We start from the raw sequence: 26,827 nt of genomic DNA, 5'->3' as shown, positions 1-26,827 counted from the left end.
AAACATTTTGTCCTTTTTATGTAAAATGAGAAAAAGCAACGGCGGCTTCAAAAAGCAACAAAAAACATCAGCAGTATCAACTGGGAGTCAGTAAGACTGATGTTAAAATAATCCTTTTTTTTCTTTCAAGAAAAATATATCAGTCAGTCTCTATTATTAATGATACTTTAAGTGTTTTTTTAATGATTTTTCTCCTTCTGCATCATATTTACTCAACCTTTATCCTGCTTTCTAATGCCAACAGACACTTCTAAAGCTTCGACACCCATCCATTCATCTCAGATGCTTTCTCATCAGATGGACAGCTACAGCAAAGCTCAGAACAGATTCTCAACGTACTGTGGAGGAGTCCGCTTCCTTTGCTGGACCAGTTTCTTCCTCCTCTGTGTGTCTGACGGCCTCCTCAGATTTGGCGATGTCCACCTCTGGAGAAACGGACACAAACAGCAACATCAGTCCTGCAGCACATCCTTATACAGTGGAAGGGTTTGTGTTAAGAGTTAAATGCCTCTAAGGAGCACATATACCATTAATTAAGAGGGAAAATATCCAACCTTTCTGTAAAACTAAAAAAGTAGCATTTTTGGAAAAGAAAATACGCCTAAACATGTTTTCTATTCCGAATGCTGCACTAGAAAAAATGATCTAGAAATAAGTAAAAATTTCTCAAATTAAGTCCATTTACACTTAATTTGAGTAGGCAAATGAGATGATGTGCCAATGAAATGAGTATTTTTACTCTTACAATAAGATAATTAGATAAAATGCACTTGAAATAAGCCAATGTAATTGTGTTTTCTTATTTTAAATGTAAATTGTTGTGTTACATTAGCAAAATGTGTCTTTTACCCTCTCAATTAAAAAATAAATGCACTTTTTTTAAGAAATAATGACTTATTTAGATTTAGTGTAGCTTGGTGTATTGAATAGGAGAGGAAGTGAATAATCCATGAAAGAAGGTGAACTGACCACCATAAGATGTCCAACCTCTGATATCCAAGCTGAGAAAAACCTGAAAACCTGCCTGTGATCATCTGTGATATAACATAGAGCTGCAGCTGCTGTCATACTGGAAATAAATCCACCGGCTTCATAACGACACAGCGCTGTGGGAGCCAAGCAAAGCGCTAACCTTGCCCTCCACCTGTCTTTATTGGACTGGGGTCTGGCGTACCTTTATCAGATGAGTGAAAATTGCAGGCAGAAAAGTGTTGGGAGTTCACTTAAAGATGAGAGACTCCGTAAGTCTCTCTGCCTTTTCCAAACACACCAGCTGGTCTGGGAGGGTTTGCTTTGCAGAACCCTGCCTCCTAGCTGCATGTCGGAGGGCAGGTCACATGCAGAGGTAATGTGACCGCTGCCTGCTGACATCATTGACTCTCTACAGACAGAACATGCATGCACTTATAGGTCCCATAACAACACAGTAACTATTACACTGCAAAAACGATCCAGAAACAAGTAATAATATCTTAAATTAAGTGTATTTACCCTTAATTAGAGCAGGTAAATAAGATTATTTGCCAATGGAATGAGTATTTTTACTCTTAAAATAAGATTAGATAAAATGCAATTGAAATGACACAATGCAATATTTTTTCTTATTATAAATGTTACACTGGAAAAACGATCTAGAAATTAGGGTTGTCACGATACTAAACTTTTCAACTCGATACCGATACTAAGGAAAATACTCGATACTCGATACCATTTTCGATACCACGGATAAAAACAAAGACTCCAAAATTCTACAGAAATATTTTCATTAATAAATAAAATACAATCAATAAATACAATAAAGGTTGTATGCTGTGCAAAATATTAAGCAAGCTTGATAAAAAACTTATAAAATTAAAATTAAGTGTTCCTTCCTTGGCTATACTTTGCACACATAACAATGACACTAGCCAAACTAGTTAAGAAACAAAAATAATTCTCAGCAGTCTGAAACTGAAAAGTGCACAGAATTATTCAATCACACAGTGTTCTGAATGTGCATTGTCCTCTATTCTGCACTTTAGATGAATGACTGTTAGGTGCCACTGGTGGTAGCACTGTATCGATACTTATAAAAACGAGTATTGTATCCGGATACAACGTTTCAGTATCGATACTTTTTTGAGTTTTGATACTTTTGACAACCCTACTAGAAATAAGTAAAAATTTCTGAAATTAAGTGTTTTTCCCCCTAATTTGAGAAGGTAAATGAAATAGTTTACCAATGAAATTATTATTTTTACTCTTAAAATAAGATAATTAGTTTATATGCACTTGAAATAAGACAATGCAATTGTGTTTTCTTATTTTAAGTATAAATTATCTTATTTCATTGGCAAAATGTCTCTTTTATCTCCTAAATCCAAGAACAAATGCACTTATTTTAAGAAAAAATTGCTTATCTATGCTGCTTATCTAGATTTTGATTTTTTTCCAGTGTAATTGTGTTGTTCTGTTGGCAAAGTGTCTCAATTACCACCTCAGTTCAAGAGAAAATGCACTTATTTTAGGAAAAATGACTTATTCAGATTTACATTTTATGCAGTGTAAAAGTATTCAAAGTCGGCGCATTTTCCCATTTTTGTGAATAACCAAAAGGAAAACCCCTGAAGCCTTCAAAGAACAGCAGGATGTGCAGAGATTAAATGACATAGCAATGAACTAAGCAATTACACTGCAAAAAACTATTGAGAAATAATACACTTAAATAAATTAAGTGTATTCACCCTTTAATTTCAAGTAGGTAAATAAGATGATTTGCCAATAAAATTTGTATTTTTGCTCTTAAAATCAGATAACTAGATAATATGCACTTGGAGTAAGACAAGAAATTGTTTTTTTTCTTATGTTAAATGTATATTCTCTTGTTCCATTGGCAAAGTGTCTCACTTACCCCCTCATTTTAAGACAAATTCTATTTTTTGCAGTGTAGTTGTGTAGGATTTTCATTACACCCAAATAAGATAGATTGATTTTTTTTGGCTGTAATGTGAGACTATGCAGAAAGTTAAAGAAGACAATGAAATCCATGCAAGGCCCTAAACATATGAAGCTGCTCTAACCTTAAAAACAATCTTCAGAAATGTATGGCCTTGAGTCTATATCCCAAATGAGTGCAGAATTGGGAGGTAAAAAGCTAAAGAAACAAGTGTGACAGCTGCTATACATCAGCGAGATGTCAGAGTAATGCTAAAAACCTTCTCTAACCACATTTAAAGTGAGCTACATGGCATTTAACTTAGCAGAGCTTTTCCCATTAATCATGAGTAAAGCACTGCATGTGATTTAGAATATTAGCTTGGGAATGAGACACTGACAAACATATCGCCCTGTGATGCATGAGTGTGTGAATCTAAAATAAACCTGCTGATGCAAGTAGATAAATCAGTGTTTCCCACCTTGGTGTGCGGCGGCACAGCTCTCCAGCGCTGCATCCACAGCGTCGCCAGCGTTTGGGCCGTCAGCCATCTGATCCAGAGACACTTCAGCGACAGCAGCAGGGGGTTCTACTTCCACGAGGTGAGCATCCACGGTGTCTGACAGTGGATCAGGGTCCTGTGATAACGAGACGGCTAAAGTATTCTCAGCTGATCCTGCTGAGACCGTCTTCTCCGAGTCTTCCTGTTCAATTTGCTTCGGGACATTTCCACTTTCCTCTACTGCATCCGATTTATCATCCACATCCATCTGTTGATCATCATTAACGGGACCGTTGGCTTCGTCCTTCTCTCCCACAGACATCTTTGATGCGTCACAGTCAACCTCAGCGTTCAAATCAGAGGTGCAGGACTCCCTGATGTCTGTTGGAGAATCCTCTGCCGTTGAAACAGCTGGATCCGAAACTGAATCCTGTTCAGGAAGTTCTGGGAGTACTTCCTCGCTGGACTCAGGAGTCAAATCCTCCACTGCGTGGATGTCGGCTGACCGACTGGATTCAGACTCTGTGCCGTTTTTACTACCATCTGTAGGCGTCAGGGAACCGACAATAACAGAATCCAAAGAGAGATCGCTGTCGCCACCTAATGAGCCATCGTGACAAAGTGATGTCAGATCAGTTGGGTCCTCCATACATCCTGTTGAGGATATTTCTACAGTGGCGTTTGGAAGCAGATCTCCCTCCTCTCTGGTGCCGTTGTCCTGAGCAGGGTGAAATATTTCTGTCGAGGAGCTTCCGCAGGATCTGAAACTGCCTTCCTCATCGCTTGAGACGCGGTGTACCAGGCCTGAGTCGTGGTCAGCCTTCTTTTTAGTCAGCATGTTTTCCGATGAAGCCTCCGAGTAGAAATGGTCAATCTGTGATTCCTCTCTGGAGCCGTCAGCCATGCAAAAACCCAAATTCTCAGGTTTCTCCAAAGCTATATCTTGGGGTTCAGTTGCGTCTTCGCCGCCTGGCTCCTCGCCGCTCGCAGCTTCAGCACGATTCCCGGAATGACAAGCAGCTTCTGGAGCTGAGCCCAGCTCCTGCTCGGCTTTATAATCCCTACCAGCTGTTTCCTGGTTTTGTTCTCGGCTGTTTATGTCTGGCGGAGGTTCCCCCTCATGGAGGCCTTCTATCAGGAGCTGTGGAACAGCAGATTCATGCTGCTCTATTACATCACCGCAGACTATCAGCGGTGGGTTGGGAGGGTCTCCCGGGGTTGATACGGAGCCATTTAACTCTTCCCTCCCATCATCCTCTTCCTCTGGATTGGGCCTGTTGAAAGGTTCCTGGGTAACTTCTCTGTGTTCGTTCTCAGTGTTCTCTCCTTCCAGAGATCTTTGCTTTGCTTCTGATTCACAGGTGATTAAAAGTTCGGAGCTCCCTGACAGCGGAGACTGGCCCATGACTGAGCAGTCTGTGTCTCCGCTTGCTGATGTCTCTGATCCGCTCTCCTCCTCCCTCCTCGTGGCTGTTCTGTCTCCTGCTTCCTGCTCAGGCTGCTCCTCTCCCTCCGTGGCCTTCTGTTCTTCCCGGATCACAGCCTCCTCTGTGTCAGCTTCCTCTGCCTGTTTACCGCAGCCTTCTGCTGGGACGTTTCCCACAGCGCTGTTTTCCCCTTCAGCCTCACCCTGTGCCCTTTCACTCCTGTCACACAAATTCAAACTGGAACTGGAATCAGGGCTCCCCTCCTGGTCTGTCTGGCAGCCCTCTCCCTCAGAGTTCAGACAGAGACACACCCCGTCCGCCTCGGGGTCGAGGCCGTGCTGCAGGGGAGGGATTTCTGACGGTGGAGGGAAACTGCCCTCCGTCTCCAAGTTACAACTCTCCCTAAGCTCACAAACAACAGTGTTGTTTCTCTCCTCTTTGACGCTTTCCCCCTCACTTTCTTTGGTTTCTGTAAGCTGGCACTCTGACGTTAAGGACGGCTGCAGGAGTAAGTCGGTTGTCTCGCCGTCACGACATTCAGCAGCTGTGTGCAGCGAGTCCAACTGTAGCTCCAACACAGAAAGTCCCTGCAGATCACAGAGAAATGTTACATTTCTGTTTTAATTTGGCAGAGGAACCAAAAGAGCTCCTCTCTTGTTCTTATCAGCAGCCAGCTCTGTGATTACATAAGGTGTTTCCCTGCTTGAACAAATAGGCCAGAAGGTTAGAAAAAAAAAAAAAAGAAGCCAGTTAAAAAACAAACAGCCTGAACGAGCAGAAGCAGCAGAGCTCCCAGATAAAACCAGTCAGCCAGGAGATAAGGCAGGGAGGGCCAGGCTTCTCACCTTTGCTTTGAGGTGGTTCAATAGGTGCAGAAGATACTCCACGCTCTCCTGAAGGGTCGGAGCGCGGCGTCCGGGGCGGATGCTCACCGTCAGAGTGTGTGTGTTCAACACTGGGGAGTTGCAGCACACTCGACAGTCTGCAGACACCAGCTGGAGAGTCTCAGGCACCTCGTCCGTCTCCGGGTCCGTCTCCGTCCTGCCGTGAAACGAATGCTGTCAAAAAGCTGTGATAAAAGGTCCCTCCTGGTAAAGCAGCTATTGAACAAAACCGAAATCCTTCTCTATAGTTTGAAACTTATTGAATGTTTGTCCGTTTCTTTTTTTCCCCTCTTGCAGTGATAGTCCTGTGAAGGGGGCTACACCTTCCCGTTTGCGTAATCCTGGGTGGATCACATCAACACCAAGGCCGGCCAGCTGAAGTCACCGGCCTGGCTGAGTGTGACTTCACTTTTCATGAGCCGAATGGAATCATCAACACATGCAGGGAGGGCTGGAGGTTTTAAAACTACACCCGGCTACAGGGAAGCTCTCTAAGTGGCAGTTGTTTTTTTCAGGTAGTGGCATCCTCATTCTGAGTTACGTGCAGACTATTCTGCCATAAACACAGAGAGAAAAAAAGGGCAGCATTTCCACTTTATGATGAGCTCCGGTCCATTAGATAATTAAGTGTTTTTAAACAGAACAATTAAACAATTAGGTTTGGTTAATAGGGGTGTAAATCACATCCATCATGGCGATTGGATTCAGTATCGATTTCCTGACCCAACGATTAGATTATTTTCGATACTCAAGAATACACCACGATACGATTCGATTAATTGGTTCATTTTTTTTTTTTTTTTTCCTAACCTTACAGGCTAGACAATGTTTCAAATTTGAAATCAATGAAAGCTGTAATATTGTTATGCATTTTTTTTTTAGAAACAACAGCAAATAGAGCAGAAGAAGAAAAGTTGCATCAAAAAATACTGCAAAAATACTGCACAAAATCAGTGCAATGAGTGCAATGCAGTACCTCGGCTCCAGATGGCCCCGCCCCCTCCACAGACGCTCCGCCGCACCTCTCCCAAATTGTAGCTGACCGCAAACAGTGCCACAGACAGAACGCAGGCTTCTTTTGTTTTTATGATCGAAATTGCGGAAAACAACTCATAAAGTTTGACGTGCTAGAAGAGCGAGGTGAGATCCACCTGGATCTTCGCTCTTTTTGGCCCTCATGTCCCTCCGTCGTCGGACTAAACTCCCCCCCACTTCCTCTCCGCCTCGGCCGTATCTAGACCCACAGTGTTTAGCACAGCCCACGCTTCAATCTTGAGCATAATTTAAAAATGTCTGTGTCAAGCTCACTGCGACACAATGCTGTAAGAGTATAACCAGGAAGCGAGGTAGGAGGGCAAAATAGGTCTAGCGCCACCGCAGCACGGGAGGGAGAATTACGTCCAGGAGCAAATGGATAAAAATAGACCGGAGAAAAAAAAAACATGAATCGATTATCTTGCGGACGTATCGATGCATCGGATCGTCGGCTGTTTGATCGATGCATCGATACAAAACGATTAATATTTACACCCCTAGTGGTTAATAACGGGTAACTTAAAAAGGAGATGGGTACAGTTCCCAAATCAATTCCCCAATACTGTGATGGGAATGGCACTACCCTGAACTCAGCCTTGGTATGAAGGGGCTGAGCAGTTGGAGCTCATTGTCCATGTTCTTTGAATGCTTCTATCATTCTAGGAAGAAAACTACCATCATGGCAACAATGGATAGAGGAAGCAAATTATCGGACTTATCACATGCAGGTGTTTAAAAAGAGATTCGCTCCTTTGCCATCATTTCACCATAGCGCTTTGTTTTTTTTCTTTATATAATTAGGGTTTATCTCAGGGGTGCTCAAGTCCAGTCCTCAAGAGCTACTATCCTGCAACTTTTTGATGCACCCCACTTTTAAAACACCTGAATCAAATGAGTGGCTCGTTACCTTTCCTCTGCTGGGCTAAATGATGGATTGAGCCGTTCGATTCTGGTGTGTTGGAGAAGAGATGCATCTAAAAGGTACAGGATGGTAGCTCTTGAGGACTGGACTTGAGCACCCCTGGTTTATCGGAACTAAGGTGGGAATGAACTGATAGTTGGTACAAAATATCGCAGAATTGCAAAGATATGGAAGCCGCTAAATGACCATTACCTTCAGCTATAACAGGGCGAGGAAGGTTTGGACCAAAAAGGAAAGTAAAAGAAAATGTTTCTTTGTTGCAATATTACTATATACATTAGCATTTTGCAAAAAAAAAATAAATAAAAAAATGTAACATGCAAAACAGGTTTCAATCTGAGTTAATTTAGAGAATTTTCTGGGACATCAAAACCTGTTACTCCTTTAATGCCGGACATACATTGTGCGATTTTCTGCCCTTTTCGGGGCGACTTTCCAGTTCTGCGTGAATTTTTCGATCAGCCCGACTTTCAGCCTGATCGTGCGTCCTGTAGTGTAAAGGGGGTAACGAGGGGCGATCAGCCCCTCACGACCACCTCCTGATCAGGAATTGTAAGGTCGGCAGAAAATCGAACATTTTGGGTTTTTGCATGGCAAATTGCTCAGTGGGAAAACAAGGATTCTTCTTCTGCTTCTCAGATAAAAACATAGAAGCATGTTCTTTCTGTTAGCCATGTCTTTGTCCAAATACGTACGTCATCGCATTTTCTTTTTAGGGCTTTCAGCACAAAATTGCACAAATTGCCACAGCAGCATGTTTCACTATAGTTCCTCTTCTACTGATTTGGCTTCTGGATAGATGAGTCCGAGTAGCGCCATCTCACTGTGGAGCTGAGTCCAATCTGGTTTTTAGACATGCAGATCACATCAGAGCGTCGTGCTGAACAGTGTGAGAACATACATGGGGAGCTGTGAACTCTGTACGCTGTAGCTGTGTGCAACGACTGAAAAAAAAATCGCACAGCGTATGCCCGGCTTAAGGTATACAAATTATGGGAAACAGCTGTGTCATAGCTAAGTATTTTTCTTGCTTTTCTATGAGATAAAAATGTAAATAATAAAAAGGAAAAAAGAATGCATATATTTTTTAAATCAATTGACCATCTGGGGATTAAATGTCAGTGCTCTTGGGGAGGATTATTATTAAGAAGGCTAACCACACAGTTAGCTATCCCTCGGTTTAACTCAGAGTATACATTCAGCACTGCAGAGGGAAAACTTTTTTAAACCTAAGTGTCACATTCAGTAGTATTATTAGCTCAATGCTGCAATATTTGACTCACAACAGCAATATTATAATATAATATCTGTAGCAGTGATGTACATATGTGTTTCCCAGCTGGGGTTATGCGTGCCCCTAGTGATCCGTGTAAACCGTGCATTGCAAGGGTTACATGAAAAGATTTGATTTCTTAGGTAGTAAATTAGAAAAGGGCTGGGATCTTTTTTGGCTTTCTGAGGACCCAACTGAAAAATTTAACACACTTTTATCGACCAAAAAGGCAGTTTATTGTTATGTTTTTGAGTTCAACTTTAGCTGCGACTCACATCCAAACCAAACGGAGGAACAGGCTGGAAGTAGAGAACAGCCTAGGATCTGCTGTTTTACACACTGAGCTATTAGAGCTCATCAAAGCAGCTCAGGTGTTTTCATGAAGACAAAGTAGAATTAAGTCAGTCTGACTATAATTTTTGTTCTGTATTTTGTTCCCAATTCATCAAGTTTAAATGTGATTATAAGGGAGTTACTCAGAGGAGCTCCAGATTTATAAATACAGGTTTATAATAGGATTTTATTTTTGATTTATTTTGACATCTTACTAACTTCCAGGCAACATATTTATGTTATCTTGATGGAAAACATAAAATAATAAAGATTAAATGCTCAAATTAAAAGATTAAGTAAAATAGTCTTCATTTTAGTTATTGTATATTCCACTTTTAGACAATCTGCAATACTTTTGACTGAGAGGGGAAGTCATGGTAAGACAAAAAGGGGAACAAGTCAAAAATAGTTTGGAAAACACTGATGTACATGTCTGGTACACATGGTGTGTTTATGTGAACTCCTCTCCAGACAAGAAGAGAGACACTATGGCAAAGAAAAATGCATCCACTTTTGGGGAAAACACTAAAAATGCTGAATCACAACATAAACTAGCCATGGGCACCATGTTTGGTAACATGCAGTGTGTACATAGCAAGCAGGTCAGACCAAAGTACACCGTTTTAACAAACAGTATGCTTTACCAAGTTTGAAGCTTAGGGTTACAGGAAACAGATAAAGCAAAATAGCCATCCTCTGAGCTTTAATAAAAACAAAAGGAGAACCAGAAGGATGCTACGGGTGGTCAATGCGGGACACGAGAGGCTGATCAGGGTCACCTCTTTAGGAAATTTAAAAATAACTGTGGTAAACTTCACAAAAAGTATCAGTTATAAACCGTTCTGCAGTCCTTGTTATGGCCATGTTTTATTTTCTATAGACACAGAGTCTATTACATATATCTAGTCATATATCTGCACCTTTACCTCCGTTTCCAATTCAATTCAGTTTAATTCAGAAATACATTATTAACCTAAATTGCAAAAGTCGCATGGTGCACATACTGGCCATAAAGTAGGATGCTGTTCTTTACTATTAAAAAAACCCTGTTTCTTATGTTTTATTTGACTTTTTTATAATCTGCCCCATTCAAATCCCGGACATTATTATGGTTTTTTATTTACATGAGGACAAAACTGCAGTCCAAAACCCCTGCTCATCCTATGGGTAGTAGGAGCCTCTCTTTATGTATTGCAACCAGTGGGATGCGGGGGGGGGGGGCATAAATGCCTTCAGAATAAAGAAACATTTTGGTTTTGAAATATTCCAGGAGTACTAAACGTAGACAGTCTTAGGCTTGAAACTAAAGCAGTGATGAAAGCAAGAATATGAATCAAATAACTTCAGAGCATTTTGACATTTACGATTTTAAAGGATTTAGCAGAAATCTATTTAAACAAATGTTAACAGCTTGAACAATTTAATATTTAAAGAAAGAGGAATAACATCATGCTTTCCTTCTTTTAAACAAAGTAGATGTACCAGAGGTTATAACACCTAAACATCCCTCACTTGGACAGGAGTTCATGGAGATGTTCATGTCCACGCTGCGTTGCTAGAGCAGCTGGGGTGTGTCCCTCTTTATTGACCAGCTGAAGGGCTTCCCTGGCTCCTGGTTGCCGCAGCAGAAAGCGTGTCACCCGAGAGAGGCCGCGGCGTGCTGAGAAATGCAGCAGAGTCTCCTGAGGGCTCGGGCCTGCAGAGGAAGAGACAAAAGATGACAAATGCACCAATACATCCAAGCTGGACAAAACAAAGAAAGGCAGAGAAAAGCTGAGCAGGGAACCGATTTGTTGATGTCACATACCATCACCTGAAGCAGCTCAGCAACACACAAACTCTGCCAAATGAAAGAAGGCGGTCCAGTAAATAATTCACAGAAACAGCCAGAGTGAAAAAAAAACTTCTGAAGCTGCATCTCACACTAAAAGCTCCAGCAGGACGTAAAATTTAGCAAAGCCACTAAATCTCTACACATGGTTTGGTCTCAGCAGAGGTGAGCCACATCCAAGTGCACCAGATTCCCAGTTTTAATTTAGCTCACTATGTGCCCTCTGTCTCATGCCGCCTCTTAATAACACCGTAAAGCGCAGAGTTGCTTCCATTGACGATTTATGTCTCTTCGTGGAAAAACCTCCCCATGCCTGCCAAAGCAACAGGTTCTGGGAAAGGTTGCCTCCAGTCTTAGAGGCCAAACAGCTCGGCTACTGGATCTACCACACGCTGGCTCCTATTTAGCACTCCATCTTTCTTGGTATGGAGCTGATTTAATTCTGGGTTCATATCTTAAAGCCAATCTATGTTTTCCTACGAATATCCTCAGTAAAATAAGTTCTACTCTCCAAACGGTCATGAAAGTTGTTGCGCTACAAAAACAGGAAACGTGTTCGAGGGTAGCTCTGTGTGGTGCAGCCAATTATGACCCAATTTGGGAAGAAAGAGGGAAAACTTATCAGCAGCTCAACAATTATCCAGCAACATCTATATAATCAGCAGTGTCTGCAAATGAGTGTTTCCAGCCCATTTACCCTGGGCCATTCCCAACCCCCCTGCCCTGATGAACTTTTAATATAATTGCTGAAATGTGACGCTCCGGTTGGTCGAGCCCGGCCGGACTGGAATGCGAGATGCCGAGCAGCAGCAGGAAATGCTTGGCTGGTGAGTGTTTTGGTGGTTTAACTATGCCATTATCATGCAGGGAGAAAGAAACGCATACAGTTATGGCTAAATGCTTCCACATCGAATGCTAAAGGCTTACAAAGACAACAGTTTAAGATTAGAATATGACATTGGACCCAATCGAACATTTAGTGGAGAAATGTGGGCTGAATTAAAGGATTGTTAAATACCCTCTCAATGGTTATTTTCATAAAGTTAATTTGAACCGACAACCATTGGAAGGCATATTCTGAAGCAGTACGTAGCTGTAAAGTGAAACTCTAAAACAATAGATGGTTTAAAACTGGGTCTGAAATAAAACTCAGAAAAAAGTGTCTTTTTACTGCAAACAGAGCCACAGATTGCCCTAGTAGTTTTGTAACTCTTTGAACTGAAATTTTTGGCCATTCATCTTTGGAAAATAGCTTAAAGAGGAGAAAATGAGACGATTGACTTGAAAAAAAAGACACAGTAGACGGAGAACTATGCACACACCAACGCTCGTAACTAAGGGCAATGTAAGATAACAGTCATGTTTTAATAACCACGGTAGAGAGCCGGAAAACATGTGGCTACATGCAGGAAGATTAAATTCAGTGACTAAATAAATTGTAGTAATACTTTTATAAGTATAAGTGGAGTGGCGGCCTAGTGGTTCGGGCATTGCACTTAGAATCCTGAGGTTTTGAGTTTGAGTCTCACACCCACAGACTGATACTCTTGGTCCCTGAGCAAGGTCCTTAACCTCCCACTGCTCCCCGGCCGCTGTACAATGGCAGCCCACTGCTCCCCGAGGGGATGGATTAAATGCAGAGGGTTCATTTTGTTGCTCTGTACATGTGACTGGAGACTTCCACTGAATATTAGAGGCCAGATGCAGAATAGTTCAGGAAACCGCTGATCTGAAGAATTGTTTGTTAACTTAAACTTTCTGTCTAAGGTTACTGTCCAGCTAGAGGAGGAAGTTCTGACTCATAGTTTTTTCTAACAGGTTTTCTCCTAGTATTGCCAGATATTTTTGGCACCATCCATCCTCCCTATAAAGTGCAGACTACCTATGTCTTTGCTGATGAAAAACATGATGCTGCCACCATCACTGTGTTCAGAGTTAATTTTCTGCAACACAGATCTGTGTTTGGGGTACTTGACCAGACCACCACATGATTCATGCTCTCTTAAAACCGGGCATATGCTGTGTGATTTTTTCAATCGTTGTATGCAGCTACAGCTCACACTGTATGATGGAACCGCAGTGTTTCGTCGTATAGTGTGAGTTCACAGCTCACGATGTCTGTGCAGCACGATGCTCCACAGTAGATGGAGCTACTCGGAATCGTCCATCCAGAAGCTAAACCAGTAAAAGAGGAATACGAAGCTCATTAGAGTGAAAAGCGCAGCGTTGGTAATTTTGTGCTGAAAGGCCTAAAAAGAAAAGGTGACAATAAATTTTTATAAAGACATGGCTGAGCAAACATGGCTACTGCCGTCTGTCAATTTTACAGAAAAAACTGTATTTCACCCATTGCACCCCCGCCATGCTTCTATGTTTTCATCTGAGAGGAAGAAGAAGAATCATTGTTTGCCCACTGAGCGATATCCCCACGACGGTCGACTGAAAATAAAACCTGTTTGATTTTTTTCCCCGACCTTACGAATTCTGATCAGTTATCAGTTATTGAGAATGTCATTCCTAATTTAGCTTTGAGATTCTGAACCTTCCCAGTGGACCATTCACTGTTTACAATACATCATAACTACTGTACATCATACATATGCTTATTATAATAGAAGCTCTGCCTTAAAAGGAAACGCCTTTTTTTTTTTTTACATTTGGCCCTTGATTTTACGTTATTGCATCATGTTCTATAAGTTTTATGTCATATGGAGCTCTTCTGAAGATATTCCGTTGGGTTATATCCAAGTAACGTCTTCCTATGGACAACGACTTGAAGCGCAAACTAAACTGTTCATAATTTATTCTTTATGGTACGCCAGCATTCATAACATAGGCGAATCACTGTCCCCCAGACATACGCGTTTATATTTTATACTTTTATCTTTTAAAAACAAAGCGGAGTGTGTATGACGTCATCCGCGTGCGCCGGCTACTATTCATTCATCCTGTCCACTGAACTGCTGCTAGTTTTGCTCACATGCCTGGAAGATGTCTAGTGCTGCTACCACAGATGATCTCGCTCTCCAAATGGAATTGAACGATTCAGATTAGCTAGAATGAATACATCACCATCTCTTTATTGTTTGGCCTGTGCAGCCCTCAGCTTTTTTTTTTTTTTTTTTTTTTTTGGAGGAGGGGGGGGTGGGTGGGTATTTCGCTTAATTCTGTGACATTTCTGCTAAAATAGTAATATTTTCAAGTGTATTTTTCCCATACATTCACTACACCTTAATAATGAAATTATTTCTAGCTAAGAAAAACCGACTAGTTTTAAGCCTTTAAATGAACTGGTATCAAGTACATTTGCCTTGTTTTTAAACATTTTGTATGCTTGTTTTGAGCAACAATTGGTTAGAGGACATTTAATTCTAAGCAATAATGACTAATAAATGAGAATACATTGCTTAAAATAACAGAAAAAATCTTTACAAGTTAAAGAAAAATAGATTTTTATACTTGGTTTAAGTTTTTTTGGATGCTTACTACTTAGATATTATGTTCTTGTTTTAAGAAATCTTACCAAGTCTCATTTGCTTGCTGCACTGGCAGATTATTTTGCTCAAAATAAGCAATTATTCTCTTAAAACACTATATTTTTTTCTTATTTTTTTAGAAGGCATTTTTTGTTGTGTACTTGTGCCATTTCCAGACGCACTGAACGGTTTAAAAACCTCATATTTCCGTAAACCTAACAATGCAGTACATTTCTCCACGCCGTTTTCCCTGACCCGTCTGCTGTGTCTTTTGGGCCTCTGTTGTCTGTTCTCTAATGCTCTTTAAAAAACTCTGAAGCATTCTCAGACATTCATTCTAAGTCTACTAATTTGGTGATTTCTAAAGAAAAAATGAGAAACAGATTTTATTAGAAAAATTTTTTAAGCAAGGTGGGGCCTGAACAGAACTATGACGTCTTCTGGTTTGTGATAGAAAAACAATAGATGTCTATTCTGTGTTCTGATGTGAGTCTTTAGGTTTTTAATGAGTTATTAGTGGTTAGAGGCGAATCGAATCCTCTACTAATCTAAAAAAAGGACAGAATGACTTGATCTTTACATTTAGAGCTAAAATTAGCTCTAAACATAAAGATATAGAGGCGTGCCAAGGTACTCTGCTGTATGGTGAGAAGAGCCCATCACATGAATCCCACTGAGGCCATATAGCATTGTGTAAACTTGTCAAAAAGGCTCCTGTTAGCATAAAGCAGACCTGTACTGTACTGTACTGGTGTGATGAAAAACTTAGAAATGATACAAAATTATCTCTACAAGATGGAGTTGCTTGAGGCTGCGGATCCCTTCAGACAGATTTATTTCGATGTGATCTATAACTCAGCGTCCAAAGATCATTTAAGGCTTGCTGCAGCCGCCTGCTCAGACCGGGTGAACAAACAGGGAACTGTTAACCATTTTAATGACATGCAAGATTTCCCAGGTGAGATGAACATCCCTGACAACAATAAATAGCTGGCAGTGGTGTGAGATCAGTGACTGCTGTGGGCCCACAGCGTGAAGGATGACTGAGATAAACCACCGCCACCTCCACCTACATTTCGCCGCTATCCATCATCTGACAGATCTGATAAATGGAGCGCTCCTCTCTCCTCCCTGCAGTTCGCCGCAGCAGAACGTCTCGTGTTGAAGAGGTGACATATTGCGCAGCAAAGCCTATTAGAGCACACATCAGTCACCGCAGCTGGAAGCAGCCTTCCACGTCCACGCCGTGACAACTGATTCCGATGCAAATGAGAGAGAGGGCGTGTCTGTGTGTGCAGCGGTAGAATCAAAGGACTTATCACTGTTACTCTTATTTCATCCAGGGGGAAGCCATTACCAAAAATGCCATCAGTTTGTTTGACAGAAAACAAAGTATTAGAACCTTTTAATTAGCGAGCAGGCTGTTAATGCCAGCCACACTCCCTGCGTCATGTACGCCTGTTTTTTTTGTCAGTTATGTAAAACAACACAACCTAACTTGTCAGTTACGTTGGCTTAGTCAGAAATCCAAATCTGAGTTGAGCCATAAGATATTATCTTAGCAACAGCCAGAGGCAGCACACTAACTACCCCCACAAGTCTTATTTATGCTGCTTCACACAGAGCAATTACCTCCCAGAGTTTATCATACACATCAGCTCATTTCGCTCCCTTTAACTGATTACAGTGAAATGAGTCAACGGCCAGAGAAAATTACCACTTTCATTTCGATAAAATCGTGTCTTATTCTGCACTGATACATCCTCTTCTCAGCAGCAAAACTGCTGCATGTTCTCAGAGCAGATGAACACAAGTTTTAGATTAGGGTTCACACTCACTGCAAAGGCCAAAGTCACACAATACGACGATATTTTTTTAAATGCATGTAGTTCGCTCTGGCTGTGTCCAAAGTTTGTCAGTAATGGCTATTTTTGTGTTTTTGTTATGTCCATTATTAAATAAACCTCTCTGTGCATATTCATAACAATTGATTGATTGACTTGATTGATCTCAGAGTGGTGAAATTTACTCAAAATGAAGAAATAATGAAGGTAGAACACTGCGTGTGCCGAGGGGGTAAACGAGGAAGTAAAGCAGCGAAGCAAGTTAGCACCTCTATGCAAAGTTGTAAAAAAGATAAAGTTTAAGATTTTATTGTGATAAAATACAAATAAAATACTAAACTCCAGGAGGGGTTTTACTCAAACTGACCTAAAAAAAAAGGTATGAACGATACAGTTTGCTAAAACAGAAGCTAAAGCTGCTTTAGATCAGGCATCCCCAAAGTCAGTTCCTGGAGGAATCAGCTGTGCTGGAGCAGTGAAACCTCTAAAACCTGCAGGACGGCGGCCCTCCAGGACTGACTTTGGGGATGCCTGCTTTAGATGAAGCTAAGCTAATGAATGCATGATTAAACTCCCTTATTAATACTGATACCAGTCACGCCAAAGCTATCCTTAGGCTCTAAAGTACAAATGATTTTAGAAATAGATAGATTGATATTTTCTTGCACTGATGCTGTATTCATGTTTGCATTTGTTGGTTTGGGAAATTTCTTCCACCTTTATGTTCTATTAGAAGGCTCTGAGGAGTATTCACTAGAACTAAGAGTTGCTGTAATTCTTTATATATATATATATATATATATATATATCTTCTGATCTTCAATCACAGCAAGTTGTCGCTTTACCCTGAGGAATTGCACTCAATTGGGCTCTATTAAGTAGCTGCGTAAATATTCACCATTCTGTGGCACTGCTGGAATTTGTCAACCATGTCTGTTGATATTTGCTCATCGCACTTCAAGCTGTATTTTATTTAAGCACTAGAAGGGACTGTTAAAAAATATATATATAGATTTTCCTAAAATGACATTTTCATAAACAAAAAATTTGCTCATCCAATGAAATTGATGAATCGCTCAGCCCTATTGCAATATTAATATCAGATCAGGACATCTAGTTAGGGGACGGAGCAGATGGTTGATTTAAATCCACTCACCAGGACATTGGAGGTAATTTGATTTGGTCTTTTAAAGACACATTAGAACCATTTTTAGCTTGGAGTAAAGATATTAGAATTCAGCGCAAAAGTTCAAATTTTTGAATCTGCAGTGGGTCAAAAAATATACATACAGGCACAGATATATACTTTCTGACTAATGTATGGTTAAAACATTCATTGAAGTTGCAAAGAAACTAAAAATTAGGAATATTTGATAAAGATATTTCTGATGACGACACAGAGTCTCAACTGTCCATCTTCTACCAAAAATTGCAGTTCAGAAATTTGAAGGTAGTCCTCCTTACAGTAACCTGGTAGCAAAACAAACCCTCAGCATGATACTCCCACCATCCTGCTGTATAGTTGGTAGTTTTTTTTGTTTTGTTTTTTCCCAGTTTCATAGGTTCAACTAAAATATGCCACATGTTAGAGGTGGAGGATAAAACTTCAGCTTTCTATGCAGTGAGATGCAGACATGCACAATCCTGACTCGACTGAAAAAAAAAACAAAAATCAAAATCAGATTGTCTTTAAGTTGCAATTTTGAGAAACATAAAAGGCACAGAAGCACAACGGTGTGGGATTTCTGATGGAAACATTAGCGTTGTATTCAACCCATTCTACACTTTCAGCACCAAAGAGGAAATGACTTGGAAAACAGGCAGTGAAAACCTAAAAGTAAATATTTCCAAACAGAACTGAGATGAACTTAAGAATTGATACCCGCTTGAAGAAAGATAGAAAGTTTATCTAACTGTGACAGGCACCTGACAGCCAGGCAAACTACCCCCTTAGCCCTCAGGGAGAGATGCTAATTACAAAGTTATTACAATGTTTAAAGTGAAGGATCTACAACCGTTCAGATGCAGTAAGAATCGGGAGTCTGTGAAAGGATGCAGTGTTTGGATTTATTATACCTTAAAGTGTTGGCTATCACTAAAGGATTTCATGTGGACCAAGCTGTGCATTTTCCCATGTATGTTGGCATGCATGTTACTTTAGACCTCACAGGTCTAAGTGTAAATGAGCTGAGAAAAGGAAATCAGCTAAAAGGGATTTAGCTTACAGATAAAGTGAGAGACCTTTAACTCAGTGTGATTCAGGTGGGTTGCTGTTTAGTTCAGAATGTTCAGGGGACCATAACTCTTCTTCAGATGTAGTAGAGGGAATTTATATGTCTTCTGCTAGTGAGGAGAAATATTAGGACACCTAGTCTCAGAGTTGGGTTGATTGTTTCATCAGTAGCATTATAACTGTGACGTCACTGCTGGAAGATGTCAGGAGTGAGGTGTTACTATATTTAGGCAAAAATTGCCGCTCCCACTCAGTGATCGTAACAAAAATGATTGCTTTTATTTTTTTTTACAGATTAACGCTAAATTCATTAAATCACATTCAACGTATTAGTTTTAGGTATAAATAATGATCCATTGGTTATTCTTAAGGAATAATCAATGGATCATTATCTATACCTAAAGCTAATAAGGACCTTGCTGACCAGACTTTTCCTTTAAGCACTGCTCTGAGGCACCGCCTCTTTTATTCTGCCAGTGGCAGCCATTTTGGAATTCACTCCTTCCGGGGAATTTCTACACCTCATTTTCTATCGCTCTCCTGTTTTACCCCTAAAAAATGGTTCCAATGAGTTATGAGTCACATTGCAGATTTTTTAAACTTTAATCTCAACTTAAGTCATTGTGAAAGTGAAATGAATACTTAAATTTGGGGCTTGGACCAGCAGCTTTGTGATCCATGTTCCAGTTTGTGAACATACAGAAATCTTTCTGCACTTTTCCATCTGCTCATAATGGCCAAAAATAAAGCAGGTGAATTAAGCTTTAGTCCAGCAAACAGAAATGACTGGGATCATCATCAAGGTAGCTCCCTGTCCCCACTCCCCAAGTACAGCGATGAAACAGAAAAACCCTGTAGATCCAACAGTTAAGTAGCTGCCAGCACTTCTTTTTAATGTTGATCACGCTGTGAAGAGTGAGCCAAAAACAGACAGAGAACACATCAGTGTTTTATGGGGTGCTGCTGAAAAGCCAAATACTAACTCAGATGGTATTACTGCTGATTGGAAGAAAAAAATGCATCATTCAAACTTCCGCCTTATTTTAGATTACTGACAGTAATGAAGCTTTTGGTATAAAAAAAAAAAAAAAAAAAAAAAAAAGTGAACAATATTTTATTAGAGGTTGTGCAGTACAGCCTTAAAAAACTAGAGTTTTTTTTTTCTTCTGGCCTTAAAAAAAAAGACTTTTTTTATTATTATGATAGTTTCTTTAATTTATCCATGCCCCTTCTAACATAAATTTAAGACACCAATTAACCAAAACATCCTTACTATTTTTGCTGTAACATCATCCTGTATGATGGAAGTTAAACTGGAAACTCTTCACCCAAAACATAAAGAATATTAAACCCATTGAGACAATATATAGGAACTAAAACTGCTGAAGAAGTGACTAAGAATCTTTAAAAAGAACAAGAAATAGAGGCGTGGCTTAGATCAAGCTGGTGTGCAAAAAAAAAAAAAAAAAAAACATGACATGCTAACATCTTGGGTCCTTAGATGTGCACATCTGATGGATAGATAATACTAAATATGCATTTGCAGATGTTATTGCAGGGATATTAAGCATGATTGAACATCTCATTATTTGAACTATTTTAGAAAACCCTGCTTTAATGTCCAAGTATAAAATGTTGTTTTATCATAACATTTTATTAAGATAAGTTTGTGGCTGAAAATCCCAAAATGCATAAAACAAAAAAGAAAATCAAGTAGATGAATACTTTAATAAACTGTAATTGTGTTCCTCACTCACCAGAGCTGTTGGCCGGTTTGCTTCCCAGTAGGCTCCATCCTGGAGGCAACTGGAGGTGGTGGAGGGCCAGTGCCAGGCTCTCATCCAGGCGCTCGCACTCTTGCAGGGGAATCTGACACTCGTCCAGGAGCAGGGCCCCATCAAGGCCATCAGCTCTGCCTGCTGCGCTCACCTATGTGGAAGGTGATTAGAGGGATGAATCAGGTTTTAGGAGGGAGAGATTATTTTATATTATTTCTATAATATTGGACATTAACTAGATGCCTCGGAATAACGAAAGGCATACATTTAGGATGTTACATTTCCATGAGGGTGCAATTTGTAGCTGCAGCTGGATTATCCTGTTCAGCTTTAAAAATGTTCAAAAGAAAATAATATTCTAGAAGAACATATGAGAGACAGAATCCTTTTCTCTTCAATAAAAATATAACCAATGTTAGATTTCAAACAGACTATGAACAGAATGAAACAGAATTCAGTGATTGAGTATCGCTGTGAGACATCAGGGCTTTTGGGTTTTAATGTCAAAGAAAAATGAACAATGCTGTGAAAGATACTATAATGAAAGCTGAAAGGAATACCCACCAAAAACTGGGCCATGTCAAAAGCCAAATCCTGGAAAAAGCTGAATGGATGCTCAGCCACTGGAGCCACGCAAGCCAGGCAGGAGGCTGGCTCCTCCGAGCTCCCACTGGTAGTTTGGGTGGCTGAACATAAGGTGACCAACACCACCTCACAGCAGTCATGAGCTTTTCAATACAAGGAGAGAAAAAAATGGGAGAAATCAGAGGGGGAAAACTAAATGAAACAAAATTATGCATTAGAAACCTTCTAAGAATTGATCCACACAAATACTTCAACCAATTCAGCTACTTGCTCAAGAATTAAAACAGCGTTTTTAGCCCTTTTTGGCCATTTTCAACATAACCATCATGAAAACACAATAATCCATTAATATAAGCAGAGGCATTTAAAAACCTTAGAAAAACAAATACGAGATGGAAATACAAAATCCCAGTTTACAGTTGTGCTCGGAAGTTTTCATGCACATGGTCGAACCAGAAAACATATGTGCAGGAAATGGGGGCGTTGCAGGTGATCTACAAAACATCTGGAATGAGGAAGACTTGTAGACACGTTCAGTTTTCCCCATTTAAATGGGCAAATTCCATGTGCTGCTGGTAGTAGAAAGGTCAGAAAAGAAAAAATATTTTCATTTTTTTATAATCGTCTTGATGCCAAAAAGAGCCCGACAGATTTTGCTTTCACAAGTAGAGAAGTACAGCTATCGCCATAGTGTTCAGCTTGATTTATGCATATTAAATTATTTATGTGGTAGCTGATGATAAAAATATGTGCTTTCTGTATGGGAGTGAATCTCTAAGTACCTGGAACCAAGCACCAACCAAGTAGAAAGAAGTTTTAAGACAGGTTGTCGCAGGTAATAATAACTAAGAGGTAGCAAAGAAAAACTAACAAGGATGTTAATGAGGATTATTATCTATAGTTACATTTAAATAAGTGTCTGACAATGCTCCAAATATGAAAAGAAACAAAAAGGTCCGGACGTTTAAAAGATTTAAAATCATTCATAAAACCTGGAAAAAATACTTTTTCTTCTTTTCTGACAGAAAATTTTTAACAAGGTTATTCTCTAAACAGCTGGATTTATCTCACCTAACTCCTCATAACATCTCATTGACCGAAAATATTACAAAGCAAGGTAGGCCCATAATAATTTCACAAAAAAACCTATGCTACATAAAGATCCTCTTAAGGAACATTAGATTGGAAAAAGATGATGACTTTCAGGTGTGTGCTCTCTGGTGACTATTAATATTATGTTTTGTTGTTTATCTGAAGACTTGCTAAATATTGAGACTGATTATTTCCAGGTTTGAAAAATTATTCCATTTGCATATCCTCCCCTTTTTGTGTTTTATGTTTATTACAACTTGGTCTGCATATTAATGGAGGAAGAAAAAAGTTTCATCCCCTGTGCTTTGATTTTGCACACCCAAATCACTGGAGTGTCTTTTTTTATATACCGTATTTTCACGACTATAAGACGCACTTAAACGTCTTTTTTTTCCCTAAACATGTGCGGTGCGCCCTTTGGTGCGGTGCACCCTATGTGTGTTGTAACTGCGACTTTTGAGACCACCTCATTGAGGAGATGATGAAAGAGTGGCTGAATGTAAGGAGACCAGGTGTTTTTTTTCCACTCATCACCATCGCTGTTAATCTGACTCCATGGGTGCCCATCTCACAGCTGATGTGAAAAACATGGAGAAACAAATTAACGCTGTGCTCGCTGTTCAACCGCTCGACATCGGTGTGAACCGGACCCAGCAGGTGCAGCAGAAGCAGCGAGTTTACATGCAAAGTCAATGGTTGACGCGCGTATAAGCGCGTTTTGAGCAGCAGGCGCAGCGTCGGGAGCGTTTAAGTATCTGACGCACGGCCAACGCGCTGCTGCTGCTCGAGATGGAAAATTGAAGTTTTGCTGCTGGACGCGCCGCATCAACCAATCAGAGAAGCTGATCTGGGAGCTGACAGTGAGACAGACACAGCGCTCTGATGACATATGATATTAACGCAAATGAAAAGGGCTGGATGGATGAGGAGATGATGAAAGCGTGGCTGAGGCAGGTGTATGTGAGGAGAACAGGTTTTTTTCCACGCATCACCATCGCAGTTAATCTGTGACTCCATGCGTGCCCATCTCACAGCTGATGAGAAAAACATGGTGAATCAAATGAACGCTGTGCTCGCCGTTATCCCGGGAGATCTGACAAAGGAACTTCAACCGCTCGACATCGGTGTGAAGCGGCCGTTCAAAGTAAGGCTGCGAGCGGCGTGGGAGCGATGGATGACCGACAGAGACCACAGTTTCAGGATAAGTGGAAGGCAGCGCCGGGCAAGTTACGCCACAGTTTGCGGATGGATTGTAGATGCTTGGACTAACGTGTCTGCTGGCTCTGTTGTTCAAGCTTTCGCAAAAGCAGGCATTATTTCTGAGGAGCCGCGCTGCACGGAAAGTGACTCTGACAGCGAAGAAGGGGAAATTGGCATGTCTGATTTAGCGCAGCTGTTTAATTCAGAAACAGAGGATGATGACTTTGATGGGTTTGATTAATACTTTGTAATAAATACATTAATAAAGCACAATCATACTCAGTTTTGCTCCCGCTCTATTTTTCTACCTGAAAACTTAATTCAACAGCAGCCTCTGGGCGGGTCTCCTCCTCTTCACCGCGGCGGCTGGCAGGTGTTTTTTCATCTAAATAATCTAAATCTTGCAGCTATATTTGCTGTGATCAGTGGGAATAAAGTAGTTTTAATATGTTTTTAAGTGAGAAAGTCCACCTGAAAACTTCATAATTGCAGTCAGTTCATCCAGATTATCTATTTCTGTCGGAGGCACTCAGACCCCCACATACCAGCGGTGCACCGACAGTAGAAATCCCTTCATCAGCAGCCTCTAGGCTGGGCAGCCTCCAGGTTCACCGCGGCTGCTGGCAGGTGTTTTTCATCTAAATAATTTTAGCTGCAGGCACCAGGATACCGGTAATAAAAGCGAACAAATTCCGTCGGCAGCTTCCAGGATTTTAAGTTAATTTAGGAGTGATCACAGCGCTGTGTCATCTGAGATGTGTCTGTCTCACGGCCAGCACCCAGGTTTGATTAATAGTTTGTAATAAATACAAGAATAAAGCACAGTCATACTCAGTTTTGCCCCCGCTGTATTTTTAAATACGCAGTACAGGTATTTAAAGGTAGTAGAGGACATGTACCTGCATATAAAAAACGCGCCCTATAGTCCGGTGCGCCTTATGTGTGTGTTAAATACAGAAATGGGACACATAACTGAGAGTGCGCCTTTTAGTCCGGTGCGCCTTATGGTCGTGAAAAACGGTATATATAATTCTGTTGAAGCATGATGGAAAGTAACATCTCATCTCCAGTTTTCATTTTCATACTTTATTTATTATTTTGTTCATATGTGACCATTTGGGTTTTTTTGTCATTAAATGTGGGAAAGCAATAATGTTGACCATGTCTATTTTCTGTGCTCTAATATTTAGTAAAACGGTACGCTCCAGGGAAACCACAGTCTTAATTGGGTCAACAAGCTTATGGCTTATTTCTAGCTGGCAGTCTGCTTTCTCAATTGCAGAAGCAGACGTGTGTTTAGGATCATTGCCCTAACCCCATGCACATTTCCACCATCTCACCCAAGCTGTCACACTCAGATATATGAACATTAGTTAGAGCTGCCAGGAACAAGCCAAGAACGTTCTAGGCTCCCGATATCATAAGCTGGAACCTTATTGTGCTTTTGTGTGTCCATAAAAACAGATACTGCTTTAAAACTGTAAACAAAAAGCCTAAAGTTTGCATTTTCATACAAGTATGCCAAATGAGCCCTGAAAAGTTTTATTGTTCAAAGAGAAAGTGTCAGCAATCTTTTCACAAAGGTATTAGATATGTTGAGGCTTTCAAGCCATCAGTTGTTTTTTCGTATACATTTTATGCCAATGGTAGTGGTGCATGGTGCAAAGTGGGTAAAAACACTTATTAAATTTATAACGCCACATCTCAGTTAAGAAACCAATGAGTTTTAATGAGCACTACAGTTTCTGATGGGAGGATTGCTCCACTTTCCAGTCAGAGTTAAACTAGAAATCATCAACCTGTAAAGGTCTGGAGCCTGGTCCCGACGCTTTGGAAGGCTTTACCATATTAACTGGAGAAGCAGCGCAAGTGAAGTTAGACACCGCCGTCGGACAACATACTGTAATTTATAAATGTTTTAAATCAGGTTGGGTCCAGATTAGCCAGCAGGTTTGGTCCAAATCCGTGACCTCTGCTCTAGAAGTTGTTTGATGGAGGATTCTCTAGAAGTTTCCATGGGACATTAAAACCTGTTAGTGCAGATGCATGTACGCATTTGACACTATATCAACCATTTAAATCTGAGAAAAGACCTGCAGGAAACTAATGTTGTATTCAATTATATACTGAAACCTCAAATGCATCATTAAGAAACTGAAATTAAAAACACATTTTTAAGAAACTAGGCTAGAACTATTTAATAACGATACATGAGATTTTTTTCAATCATAACCAGTTTTATAAGAGAAAAAAATCCATGATACATTTGATGTGTTTTAGGCAGCCTGTAGATGCTGGGGATGCCTGCTTTAATCAAGTGATGAAAACAAGGTAGATGCTGCAGGACAGTAAATGATCCTCGCTTACTTTCCTCTGCAATAAATCCTTTGACAAAGTGTGGAAATATTAAGAGAATTAAAGCTGAATTCATCACATCCTCTGAAGACTTTAATTAAAACGCTCTTGGCTTTTGTTTTAAGCTGCCCCCTGTCACACTTGCATGGCACTAAGGGACACTTTAGTGATTCCCTTCACAACAACATTTCTAGAGTTCCAGTGACGACCGACGTCAGTTCATTAATGTGATCCGGCAAACTGAAGACGCCAAGAATCACCGATTAGCCAGACATGCTTATTCCCAGGCTGTTTGGAGGAAACATGAGCATTGGAAAGAAAACTAAAAACAAAGGCACAGATGGAACATGGAAACTCTGCAAACAAACTGTGAGGGACCGACTCATTTAAACTACCAATTTAAAATTGCAAAACTGGAATAAATCCAAACTCACAAATAGCAAAACTAATAACAGCATTATTTATCTTCCTAAACATGCGTCCAACTTAAATTGATTCTGGCAAATTAACAACATCCGATGCTAATCAGAACCTTTCTGCTTATGCAAATTCTGCACAGTTGATTAGAATGACCAAATGCTTTACAGTTAGGTGAAATGTTTGAGCATACTAATGATAAATATTCAATGTTGAAGTATTTCAAAATAAAGGTTAAATCATTTTCTATTTCTATATAACTGAATAATGAAGAAATAATATTTTATTAAAATATTACAACTTAGGAATAATAACTTTTTTGATTTTTATTTTTTTTTATAAAAAAAAAAAAAAAAAACATGATTATGCCAACTCTCACAAAGTACAAAAAATGATGTTGCCACGGTAATGATGTAAAAAAGCGGGTCATTTTGAAAGATTTCAATTGGAAATTTCATGTATGGTTTCGCTTCACAGCCAAACCATACATGATATCTAAAAATGTCCTTCTACTTCAGCGCTAGACAGGTCTGATGATGATATATACCAAGTTTCATGTTTGTACATCAAGCAGTTTGAAAGAGACAGCGTCTTTCCTGGCTTAATCACCTGTATGATGTTGTATTTGTAACTCTGGCATAATAAGTCATACCAATATCGTCCCAAATGAGTCTTCTCATTGAGGGTTGAGACATCCTACCCCCCAGAGGGTCTTTACTTGTCCTG

General features: G+C 40.1%; 1 protein-coding gene across 8 annotated transcripts in view; it reads right to left on the bottom strand.

Annotated features, from left to right (window-relative positions):
* The window catches only part of LOC119788510 (A-kinase anchor protein 13), a 197,905-nt gene that overhangs the window by 109,038 nt on the left and 62,040 nt on the right, over positions 1–26,827 (bottom strand). For all 8 annotated transcript variants that reach the window (XM_038292879.1, XM_038292881.1, XM_038292874.1 and 5 more), the window contains exons 4-9: positions 21,017–21,180; positions 20,432–20,603; positions 10,803–10,986; positions 5,689–5,884; positions 3,396–5,430; positions 340–425 (exon numbers count right to left, since the gene is read on the bottom strand). In XM_038292879.1, coding sequence (XP_038148807.1) covers positions 340–425; positions 3,396–5,430; positions 5,689–5,884; positions 10,803–10,986; positions 20,432–20,603; positions 21,017–21,180 — 2,837 coding nt within the window. The remainder of the gene's footprint in view (positions 1–339; positions 426–3,395; positions 5,431–5,688; positions 5,885–10,802; positions 10,987–20,431; positions 20,604–21,016; positions 21,181–26,827) is intronic.

The sequence above is a fragment of the Cyprinodon tularosa genome, unplaced genomic scaffold, assembly GCF_016077235.1.
Source record: "Cyprinodon tularosa strain WSP-4 unplaced genomic scaffold, ASM1607723v1 ctg319, whole genome shotgun sequence".
Taxonomy (NCBI): Eukaryota; Metazoa; Chordata; class Actinopteri; order Cyprinodontiformes; family Cyprinodontidae; genus Cyprinodon; species Cyprinodon tularosa.
The sequence above is the reverse complement of the archived record's forward strand: the minus strand, read 5'-3'. Positions and strand labels throughout refer to the sequence as shown.